The sequence below is a fragment of the Capsicum annuum genome, chromosome 9 (genome assembly GCF_002878395.1).
Source record: "Capsicum annuum cultivar UCD-10X-F1 chromosome 9, UCD10Xv1.1, whole genome shotgun sequence".
NCBI classification, from domain to species: Eukaryota; Viridiplantae; Streptophyta; class Magnoliopsida; order Solanales; family Solanaceae; genus Capsicum; species Capsicum annuum.
The window spans coordinates 106,459,075-106,471,790 of record NC_061119.1 but is presented as its reverse complement, the minus strand read 5'-3'; the positions used below and the strand labels follow the sequence as shown (position 1 = coordinate 106,471,790).

Genomic DNA, 12,716 nt, shown 5'->3' with positions numbered 1-12,716 from the left:
GCTCCAATGCCATGGCAGACACCATATCTGGAGAAGCTTTTATAAGACTACACTGGAGGCAGCTTCAGAGATAATACATCATATCTCATTCACTAACCAAGGGTGGAAAACTCGGGAGGCTGAGAGGGGATATAGAAGATATGTTATTGGTCCCTACTAAACCAGAACGTAGCTAATTATTCAGTAGTATAAGAAATTGTTCTTTTAAATAATGATCTGGGGGTACTAGCAAATCAACATGCAACAACAACTTTCGAAAGGTAAACACAATAGTATCATAAGGTTCAGCTTCCAAAGTTTATAAGTAAGAATTGGAGGAGGAAACAAACTATCTAGATTGTCAATTGGTGGGTTTTCGAGCCCAGGGGCAAGGGAACTAAGGTTAGAACTACTATGACAAATAAAGAGACCATAGTGGAGAGTGGGGTGGTGACTAGAGAAAAAAGGATGACTATAGAGAGATGGGAGATTGGTACATTTTGATTGCCAGAATATATGTAATCAAGAATGGAAAAGATGCTGACTGAACTGATGAAGGGTCATGAAAATCAGAAGATCATACTTGAGAAGATTATGGCTAAAATTTTAGAGTTGACCCAATATGTTGAATCTTATGACCCCAAAATATTGAATCTTATGAAATTTCTATCAAGCAGTTGGATCACCATTTCAGGTAGATGCCAGCTACTCTAAACCAAAGATATCTAGGTATCTTTTCAAGAAATATTGTACATATTCCAAAAAATGACAGTCATGTTCTTTCCATATTCCACGAGGAGTGGTATTACTACTATTGTTCCCCCACTGCCTGCTATGGAAGTTGATGATGATGAAACACCTATTGAGAAGTCAAAAAAGGCAACAGGTGGGGATGATGCAGTTGCCAAAGAAAATGGTAAGGGTCCCATTGTTTAGTGGGAAATAATACAAATTCCAGGACTGCCCTCACCTTTTTCTTAGCGACTAAAGTAAAAAAAAATAAAGGAAAATTCAAGTTATTCATTAAGATGCTGAAAGATTTGAGCCTAAATACGCCTCTTCTCGAGGAGTTGGGGAAGATGCCTAGATATGCCAGGTTTATGAATCAATTGGTCACAAAGAAGAAAGGAGCTACGATTAAGGATGCTAATGGCTTTCACCATTGTAGTGCAGTCACTATGAAGGCTTTGCTTCAGAAAAAGTGTGACCCTAGAGCATTCACTATACCATTTACTATTGGGTCATCCCAATTTACCAGATCTTTATGTGACTTAGGAGCCAACATAAATCTAATGTTGTTGGCCATATTCAAGCAATTGGGTTTTAACCCTCCAAAACTAACTTCAATGCAGCTATTGATGGCTGGCTGCATGGTGAATAAACCTATAGGCATTTCATTTAATGTGATTGTGAGAGTGGACAATCTCATATTCCTTGCTGACTTTGTCATTCTTAATAGTGAGTTGGACACTGAGATGTCCATTATATTGGGGAGACCGTTTATGGCCACAGTTAGACCGATGGTTGACATAGAGAAAGGAGAGATGATATTCAGAGTCAACAGTGAGGAAGCTACCTTTAACATCTAAAAATTAATTAAGTATCCTACCTACATGAGAGTGGATTCGGTGATTGAGTGTATTAATGACCCTGAAGGGTACTCCTGTAGGATCTTAATGGATTTTGAGTAAACAAGATACTGGCACCGCGACGTTAAATCAAGAAATACATGGGAAGCAACCAATATGTTTTGTTGGTGAAGTGTGAGTAACAACACAGCCACATCATGCCACATCATTAAATTAAGCGTTGAGTGGGAGACAACCCTCTATTTTATTGTTCACTTTTTGTTGTTTTCTTTTGTAGGTTTTTAGATCTTAGACTTACTGTGATTATGGTAAAATTGTTGCATTGATAAATTTCTAGGTAAGAGGACTGTGTGACTAACCCATCATGGTAATAAGTCCCACACGACGCGGGTAAGTTGAACAATAAATTGAAAAGTCAAAACTTTGATGAGGAAAAATGGAAAGTTGTGGACTTTGGCACCTATTCATACTTTTGGGACTGTAACTTTCATTTCGGGACAATTAGTATCTATAAAATTTTTAAAATCCAAGTCCGGAGAGTAGGAAAGTAGGCCAAAATTTTTGGCCCTGTACCCAATGGGCGCAAGTAGCACTTGTGCCCCACGCTTGATCGCAGGTAGCACGTGCATGTAGCTATCGCAACTAGGTCATGAGAGGGCCCAAATATTAATTAAAATTTCAGGCCTACCAACACATATATATGACCACAAACATCCTCCCCATCCATATTTAAACACATTCAACCTCATTCTAAATCCCTCAAATGCTCAGATTGCCCTCTTAAAAGATAAACTAACCCCACACTTAAATAAAGGTTAAATTGACACTTGTTTGAGATACCAACTTGTCCCAACACACTAAAAAAAGTTTCAAATTTGATTTTTCTCGAGTTCTTCATTGTTCATTTTTGATTCATCATAAAATAGGCAACTTTCTTGGCTCGAAATAGTTAGGAATTGATTTATTTATTGTATAAACATGTTGATATGTATGTTCCTATGAAAAATAGATAGATTCTATCATGCTTGATTTAGGATACTTTAAGAATACTAAAATCATAATGTAGGGCCTTGTTTTGAATTTAATTCTAATGTTACGCCCTAACCGGAAGATGAACTTAAAGAAGTAGAGTAATACCACAAGTTGAGCATGCTGAGTTTGCTTTGAAAATCATGATTCTTGACATATGTGTGTACATTGGACATGTTGGGATTTCAAATGACATAGAGAGGTGTGAAAATTAAGAAAAATTTAAACTCTTCGAATTTTGAGTTTTTCTTCAACTTTTGTTATCCCTCATTTTTGTGTGAAACTAACATGTATTTTTTTAGGTACATATAGCACCTAAAACTTATAAGAAGAAGAAGGTAGATACCTCAACAAGACGGGCAGAGTCTCCCGAGCCTAATAGTTCAGTGAAGAAGTACTCGATGTAGCGACATAGAGACACTATATTGAAACCTTTGGTGGTTGCACTACACAATAAGAGACCAGGTCCCTCAAAGTTAATCACAGGAAATGAAATAGTAAATCACCAGGAATTATAAACCTTTTCAAAAAAGGTAAAGAACACAGGATTTAAGATGGAAACCCATTGCTCAAGGAAGGAAAAACCATGGCTTGCCCTTCCAAGCTCAAAACAGTCCCACTATAACCAAACTCTTGATTACAGACTTAATTGTGAACCTAACTATAGGTTTCTCCTACTTCCAATACCATTACTACAAGCACATATGGATATATTTGCCATGTTTCCATCAAAAATGGGTTAACTCTAACCAGCAACAAGCTTAGGCAACTCTACCTAAGCATTTCTCTTATTAAAAGAAAATACTACTCTTATAGCATGAGTAGTTCAATTACAAATCAGTATTTTGACTCAAAAACATTTTCTATTAAAGCTCACATACTCACTAGGAACTTGAGCAATGTTGAATTTCGGAGTTTTTGCCTGTTCTTCCTTCTTAAGATCTCCAAAATATTTGAAAAAAACAATTTGATGAAGAAGCATCTTTTTCCTTTTATAGTTGGTGATGATTAGGGATGAAATATCATTGGAACAGGTGTCCTATTCAGTATAAGCAGCACCTGCAAGTTTGTTACATAAGAGGACAAAACTGTGCAGACATGCATGCCAACTGTACTGTACTATGAACATCCAGGGACCTGATCCCTTGTAGTTAGTTACTCATTATATAAACTACATATAGAAATTTTCATACTTTTTGATGTTAACAAACCAACCATACAACTTTAAGCGCAACCATCACTTTTAATCGGTGTGATTACTACTCTAAAGATGAATGTTCCCTCTGTTATCACTCTTTTACCATCATGCAACACAGGGACCTGGTCCTTTGTTGTTACCTCTTTAAGTCATTTGTCCACTCATCAAGTTATTCATTTATTTAGTTCCCCCTATCACTATGTCATGTCACTACATCTACAACTTAACACATTATATGGTACCTACTCCTTATCACATGAGATTATTACCCAATTTGGCATCATTGAAAAGGAATAATACTAAACCAAGAGTAAAGAAAGTATAGATTAGTTAACACATGGCTACCAGGGCAATACTAACATGATGAACATTTTTAAAAGAGAGAACAGATGAAGCACACAAATTAAAATTCATTTATTATTATGAAGCTAAGTATCAATTTAGTATAAGTATCAATTTAGTATACTAAAACAATTACCAAAAATAATTGCCCTTAACAACCACATGATAACAAGGAGTGGAACTAACATTGGAACTAACATAGGGTTGAGTAAGAGAATAAGGATAGTTAGACTTAGGAGGAAGGAGGCTTGGAAGAAAGGGACTTAATTAATAATTCTATTCAAGATTTTTTTCGTAGCATGGGCATCCAACTACTACTTAGTGAGTTTATTTAATTTTACATTTAATTAATGAACTTCACTAGCCAATTTTGCCACTTCACATGGAGTTCTACATTTTTTTATATCAGTGCTTTAGAGGTGCCTGGTCCCTCAAAGTCCAGCTTCTAATTTTTCAACCTTAAGTGAATTATTAAACATCTTTTTCTTCTAACTTGATACTTACTTCCTTAATTTCTTTGGCTACGATTTCTTGAGCAGTCAAAAGTTTAGATACTTAGGATAAAGTTCCCATTTTACTTTCTATGCACTCAATTTCAACAAAAGTGGTTAGAGTGAACTTTTTTCTCTATTCTAGGAATTCCTCTAGTCCTAACTACTCCAAAATGATCAAATACCCTATTCAGCAAGTAACCATAGGGCATTCTATGTCTTCTTCTTTCTCAATAATTACTTTCTTTATGTGTTTAATCGTAAGAGAAGGCAGGCTGATCAATTTAAAATTACTTAGGAATTCTATCAAGAATAGATTGGCCCCAAATCCAATGGTACTCTTCCCAAATCTTGGCAGTACAACTTTATTGATAATTCAAACACTAGTTGAAACTTACTTATCATGAATTTCTTTTTTCATAACTTTTATAGAAGTTCTACCCACCTTGGCAGCGTTGAATATAAACTCAATTGTGGTTTGTTACTTTACAATTGTCCTAACTCCAATAACTTGTACATCCAAGATTTTTCCTAGGTCTTCTTCATCAAAATAGATAGACTTTCCTTGCACTTGGGCAGACAAGCTTAGCCTATCTCCTAAGAATTCATGGTGTAGTAAAATTCTCTGACCTTATTCTCAAAGACCATAGAGGTTAATTCCTCAAACAAGTGTAAACAACATTTATGCCTGAAATGTTTAACCAATTCAATCATCCTAGGTTTGTCATACCTTTTTGGATCAATGACTCTTCCTGATAGGACTCTCTGTGTTTTAGTATTTTATTTCTTTGTTCTCTAGCCACATTCTTTTCACTTTTCTCCCATTTGCTTTTCTTTGGAATAATCCTCATTTCTTCGACATCAGGTTTTTTTCTCTTGGAACCAGGTCCCATACAAATTTCCTTCCCTTTTTCTGCTATATATTTCTGCCTCATCTCAGTAGGATTGCCAAATTTTAAACTAGAGGACCTAGTCCTTCCAGCAATATAAAATTTAATTTTTCTTTTCTCAATTTCTCTAAAAAAGAACATGCAGCAATACCATTCTCCTTTTCAACCTCAACTACTTCAGTATCTTCTTTTTCCCCAATTGAAACAACTTTCTTGGGTCTTCTTTATTTAATGGTAGACTACGATTTTGCCATATTTACATTAGAGTTCACCATAATTTTCTTGCCTCTACTTCCCCTTTGTATTTTCACAATCCATCTTAAGAGAAGTTTATCCTCAAACTCCTCACCCTCCTCATTTAGAGGTGATAATACTTTATTTCCATTATCTATTTCAGTCATTTCTCATGTTACTTGTTCTTCTCTACTGACTGAGGTATCATATGCTAGTAGAAGTAAGTTCTCAGCCACCTTGTTCTCATTAAAACAAAGATCAACCCTTCTAACTGGGATTTCATTACCAAATAATTGAGCAAAATTTGGGTTTAAATCTAAGAAAGTAGGATAACTAGGTACTTGTAGAATTTTAGAAAATTCATTTTTGTTGGGTTCATCAGTCAAAATAATATTTTGAGATTCTACAGGTGGTTTTGGGGTTTTAAAAGAGATGGAATTTTGGGTTGAGAAGATTTTTTTTCAATGTGAGAGCCAAGACTTTGATGTGAATTCTCTGCCATGAATGACTAACCACAAATTTCTAAAGCAGAGGAGAATTCTGTGAGGACTGACGAATTTACATGTTTAGGATTTTTGTAGGAAGAAAAGGTTAGCTTAGGATCTTGTTGGAAGCTCAAAAAACCGATTGCTTTGGTTAATGATGGATTATAGCATTCAATTATTGAATGTTCAGGCTATTCATTAGGACTTTTATTTACTTTGAAGTATTTACCAGGGAATTTAAAAGTAGGAACATCAGCCATTTTGATTTTATAAATAGGAGAGTGAGGGTAATGGACCAGTTTGGTTCATAGTAGATGATCAATTTCGGAAGACAAACTTAATTAGTTGAAGAAGAATGTGAAAGAGTCTAATTTAGTAAGTTTAGAGAAGAGACCATTGTTGTTGAAAGATATTCCTTCTGAATTGACATGTTTGATCAAAATAATTATGACTCTTCATTTTCTAAGAGAATTAATGGCTTATACTTAGACATGAGAAACACATGGCTTTTTAGACAGTATTTTTTAGATTATTGAAGCATCTTGTAATGGTACTAACCTAGGAGATTGGACCAAGTCCCTTTCTTTCTTGAGTAAATTCTTAACTTATGTTTTGCTTCAATTTTTTTCTCCCAAAGTTGTCCCCATAGGTGTATACCTACAAGGGTGTGAGACTGAGTTAGACCAAACTATACTTACCTTATAAAGGATACTAGTGTCCGAAACATACCAAATATTGGAAAGAAAAACTAATTCCCATGATAGCTCAGGTTAGTTTGATCATTTCTTTCTTCATCCTTTTACCTCTGCATACCCTTTTTTCTTCAATCAAAGGATTCCTCCCTTTTTAGTTTATTATTCAAAGCATTATCACTAGGATAATCCAAGGACTAGGTACTTGAAATAAATTTTTCACGATAAGATGCCTTCACCTAAAGTGTCTTGAAAGAGTGAACACAGTAAGACCTTCCTGTATTAAGCCTTGCTCATACATTGTCACAGAGCCATCCCTGACTTCAATCCCCTATCTTGCACCTAGAATCATAATCACTTGTTGTATTTAGGAAACCATTTGAGTTTTAGTTCCCAATAGGAAGAGAGTGGTGTGACTAAATCCTTCTTGGACCATCTACGTAGAGAGTTTTTCTTTATATTTTTCAAGGGTTTGAAACCCTTATGATAGGAATTTTCCTGCTGAATGTATTCAGTACTGCTCATTTTATCTTTGAACCAATACTGATATTTTTCCTTCAAATTTCCATCTCTTCCACAATAAGTACACAGATGCTTATAACTCTTGTGTTTAGTACCATGAGTAGATTTTCCTTTTGACCCAAGATATTGTGAGTCTCCTTGATAACCAAGACCCTTACCATTATTTTCACCTTGAATGGTAAGATTAAAAAGGATTTATGAAGATATAGTCCATTTAAGAGATTTCGTAAGTTCTTGTCTTAGATGGACCAGGTCCCTTTCTAACTCTTCATTTTTTGTGAAGTGCGGGCATAAGGTGTTTGTGAGAGTCCTTCAATTTCTCTTCAAGATTAATTTTAAGCTTTAAATCTTCTATCTTTCCCTTGCCATCTAAGTCACCCACCTTCTCCAGTTGGCTCATACACCTTAGATTTTTAGATTTTAATTTAGTGACAATTTCTCCAGTTACATATATCTTACGGTTAAAGAAATCAATTCAAGCTCTTAATTCTCTACTTTCTTAACAACAACAATAACAACAAACCCAGTGTATTCCCACATAGTGGGGTCTAGGGAGGGTAAGATATACGTAGTCCATACCATTACCTCCGGAGAAGTAGAAAGGTTATTTATGAAAGAACCCTAGATCAAGGCATGAAATAATAAACAAATTCTCTACTTTCTCCTCTAGAGAAATTTTCTCAACATTTAATTCACATACAGAATCAATCAGCACACTAGAAAGATTTTTTATCTTTCTATAAAAATAGCTATCTAGATTTTCCTTTATATCAGAGAGAGTTACATTATCTTCTACTTCATCATCTATATTTGCCATAAAAGTAAATAAGGAATCATAGATAACTTGACAATCTTCCACTTCTAGCATAGACACATCTCCAGACTTTTTATCCTCATCAGATTCACTAGAGGAATTTCCCCATGGTGCAAGAGCTTGCTTTACTACATAATCAGTTGCAACCTTTCTTCTTAAATTGTCAGGGACCTGGTCCCTGATCTTTTCTTTGTCACCTATAACAGTAAGGTAATCCTGATGGTCTATTTTGTGCATGGAAAAGTCCTTGATAAAATGTTCAGGACTTCCATATTTGTGACACACTTCAATATTTCTTCCTCTACTTTGAAACTAACCACTCTTTTTCATGTCTCTAATAATCCTATTTGCCAAATAGGCAACATCACTGTCTTCATCATCAACTGGATCATATTTAGAAGCCTTCAATGCTAGGGATCTTTCAATGTTTTCTTCTTTCTTCTCTAGCCTTGTATCTTTTTAAGCTCATGAGTCTGTAGATTTCCAATGATTTCATCCATAGTGAGGGTCATTAGGTTTCTTGCATCAGTTATGGTATCCACTTTACTTTCCCAAGACTTAGGAAGAACACCATGAATTTTTCTCACTTGCTTGTACATGGGAATCACTTCACCTAAGCACTAAAACTTATTTGTGATATAAGTGAACCTTATATACATTTTTGGGATTGTTTCTCCTTCTTTCATGGTGATGGTTTCATACTGAGTAGTCTGCATGTCCACTTTTGAATCCTTCACATCGTTGGTGCCTTCATGAGCAATTCTCAAGAAATCCTAGACCTCTTTTGCATTTTCACAAACTGAGATCCCATTGTTTTCATCAGGATCTAAGCCACATACTAACAGCTTCTTGGACTTGTAATTCTTTTTATTCTTTTTCATGTATTCATTATTTTACTCTCTCCTAATTTTAACAACCATCCTTGTAACCTCTCCTTCTTTGACTTCTTTAATAGGCACATGAGTTCTATAAAGAATTTTGTCCATCAGTTCACTAACCTCAGCCATAATAAAATCAATATCCTGGTATTCTACCACCTATAGTAATGTCCATTAAATATTGGTGGTCTAGGGGTAGATTATCCTGCTTCTAGATAGGGTGGAGCAGCTTGCTAACCAAGAAACTCTAGGTGTGAACCTTTTAGAGTGACCTATATCTGATACCAATTGTTGAAACCCTTGGGGGTTGCACCACACAGTAAGGGACCAGGTCCCTCAAAATCAATCATAGGCAATGAAATAGTAAATTGCTAGGAATCATAAACCATAGCAAGAAAGGTAAAGAACACGGAATTTAACATTGAAACCCCCTTGCTCAAGAAAGGAAAAATCATAGTTTGCCCTTACAAACTCAAAATATTCCACTATAACAAAACTCTTGATTATAGACTCGATTGTGAACCTAACTAAAGGTTTCTCCTGCTTGAAATACCTCTATTACAAGCACACCTTGACACCTCTGCCAAGTTTCCCTCAAAAACTTGTTAAATCTAATCAGCAACAAGTTGAGGCAACTCTACCTAAGCACTTCTCTCAACAAAAGAAAACACTATGTTTATAGCATGAGTACTTCAATTACAAATTTGTATTTTGACTCAAGAACAATTTCTATTCAAGCTCACACACTTACTAGGAACTTGAGAAATGTTTAATATTTGAGTTTTTGCCTTCACTCGAGAAAGAATATTTCTAAGAGGGATATATTGTAAGACCCCATCAAATTCTAAGATTAACTCTGTCCCTTAGAGCTTAATAAGGGGGTACCAGACTTAGAAATTTCAGCTAAGTGTTTATACTTGGAACTATTTTAGCCTTCATAAGTTGAAAATCTTATTTCAAAATCCTTAATCCATTAAATATTGATTTTTATGTTGATTCATGATCAGGAATGTCAGTAGGTGTTCCGAACGAGTTTCAGATTTTTACAACATCGTTTGAGGCATATTTGGAAATCCAAACCAGTGGATCAATATGATCTCAATGTGTCGCATTTCCTATCGTGCCGATGAATATTTGTTCCCAGCTCCCAGTACCAAATTCCAGTAAGTCCATGCTAACTCGATGCATCGCACCGACCTTCGCATCAACCCCATTGATGCAGTGCGCCGGTCTGCACGTCGCTGGGCACACTTTTCAAGAATTAAAAAATCGCATCCTCAGGGGTAATTGGGTTATTTTCCCATCTTATTCAGCCCCCAAAACACGAGATTAAGTCATTCCTAGGGCTAAATTTATTCATTCATCTCAAATTACTCAAGAACAAAAACCCAAGGGGATATAATTTCAAGATTAAGCTTCAAGAACATCAATCTTAAGAACTTAATAACCAAGGTATGTTGAATGTCCATTGAAGGGTATTCTTCCACCCTTAGAGTTCAAGAAACTCTTTTAAACTACAAGTTGATTTATTTTATGATTTCCATGTTGGAGTTAATTTTATCCATGTCTATGATGTAATCGAGTTTCTAATTCATGAGTTATTACAAGCTTCATGTTCATTTATGTAACATGTATGCATTATTAGAAGACTTCGTGATAAAACTCTAGAAATTGTAGGTTGGAATGTGAAGTCATGATGTCTACATATTGTTTACTAGCATGGGCTTAGATTATGCTCCCCATGTAATGCCCCAAAAATGGGTCCCAGGACGTCACACGATGCTTAAGGCTACACATATCCCCAAGCTAACCCTTTGAGCCTGCTATTATTTATAAAGCTTACTTAGAGAGGAATAAGGCAATCACTAGTACTATCATATTATAACCATAAGAAAATGAAGAAAATACTTTATCCGGACAGTTATAATACTGAAAATATCAACATACTCATAATCTAATAAACTAGTCTGATAAGCCCTTACTACTCAAGTAAACTAGAGAGCCATTGGGACAGATCTCCAACTGACTCGAATTGAACTGAAAGTAGTAAAACATTTACTAAAGCTACTGAAATGTGTGAAGATAGGTCCACGAACCATGAGGACTCAGCACTGCTAAAATGTAGATAAAAGTGCTCAGGAATCACCGATGAGGCTTGGACTGAGCACCTGAACCTACATTATAAGACAATGCAACACACAGACGTGTATGTGGATCAGTACTTTGGGAATGTATTGAGCATATGGGGTTGTATGCAATTAAATAATCAATATCATATATCTTTATAGAAAACATGCATGCTGTTGTAGATGACTCACATAGCTTGAATAAAACTCTCATAACACATAAATAAGGAAACATGTAGTATAAATTACGTGAGTCACTACACTTTGTTCCAAATCTTGATTCTTTGTTTGCTCTCAAAATTATAACTGGATGAAATCTTAAAACATAAACTTTCCAGAATGTACACTTGAATCTTTGGGGACTTGAGAAGTCTTAGGATCATGGTTCTCACAATACACATACTTTCAAACTCATATTTTCATATTAAGAAGAATGAAACTTCTTTAAAACTCAAAGACTTAAAGCTTTAGAAATTTAAGACTTGGGACACTTGGAAACATGGGATGCTTAGAGAGTTTCTTCTAACCGACATAAGCCATGCGAGCTATATGGAGTCCAACGTCTTGCCCACATTGGGGAGAGTTGCTCTATCCTTGCCATCGGAGTAAAACCTTTTCTTTTACTGATCACTAGCTTAACCCACTTAGGGTAAATCAGAAACCTACGGGGGCACGTAGTTCTGCGCATGAGACCTTGGAATCAAGCCCAACTCAGTGCTAAATACTACTCCCTTACTTAGCTTAGAACTTCAAGAAAAATCCACCTTAAACTGTTCAAAAGTTCACAATAGGAGCCAACTATGCTTCCCTTTATGGGTGTGGATTTCTTTTCTTAGCTTAGGATAAAAGTCAACTCTTTCTTGAAATCTTGATAGACTTATCACAAATAAGCTTTAAAACTCAAAGGCTTAGGAATTTCAAGTACACTTCTTGAACTGCATTAGAGGATGCCAATAATTCAATCTTAAGGATCACAATTTCTCACTAAGGCTCAACTTATGACAAAAATCTTGGAAATTCTCGAAAATATCATCTCAATATAGAAATATGCAATTCATAATATGGATTATCAATTCAAGATCATAATTAAATGAAATAATCAATCAATTCAAGGCTTGAATAAGTATAATCTTAATAATTCAAATTATAGCAAACTAATCATGAATTCATCTTAAAAATACAAAAATCTTTAAGAAACTAAAACTTTTGGGCACAAGAAAGAAAGAGTGTTCTTTTTCAAACCCCACATACCTTGAAATTGAAGCTTTGAATGAACTCTTAGATTTAGGTTGCAAATCATGAAATTAGTAAGTGCTTCTTGTAGCCCTCAGAAAGGAGAATCCGAATCTTAAAAAAGTTAACGAAAACCTACAGTTGAATCTTGAGATATCTGGGTATTTAAGTTGAAACCCTAATGAAAGTTCTTGAGGAATCTCGATGAAAATAA

General features: G+C 35.2%; 1 protein-coding gene across 1 annotated transcript; it reads left to right on the top strand.

The window, feature by feature from the left end:
* The first annotated feature begins 744 nt into the window (after positions 1-744).
* Positions 745-1,568, top strand: LOC107841283. The gene is made up of 2 exons (XM_016685246.2): positions 745-895; positions 1,018-1,568. The coding sequence occupies exons 1-2, from the start codon at positions 745-747 to the stop codon at positions 1,566-1,568; spliced, it is 702 nt and encodes a 233-aa protein (XP_016540732.2).
* The last annotated feature ends 11,148 nt before the right edge of the window (positions 1,569-12,716 follow it).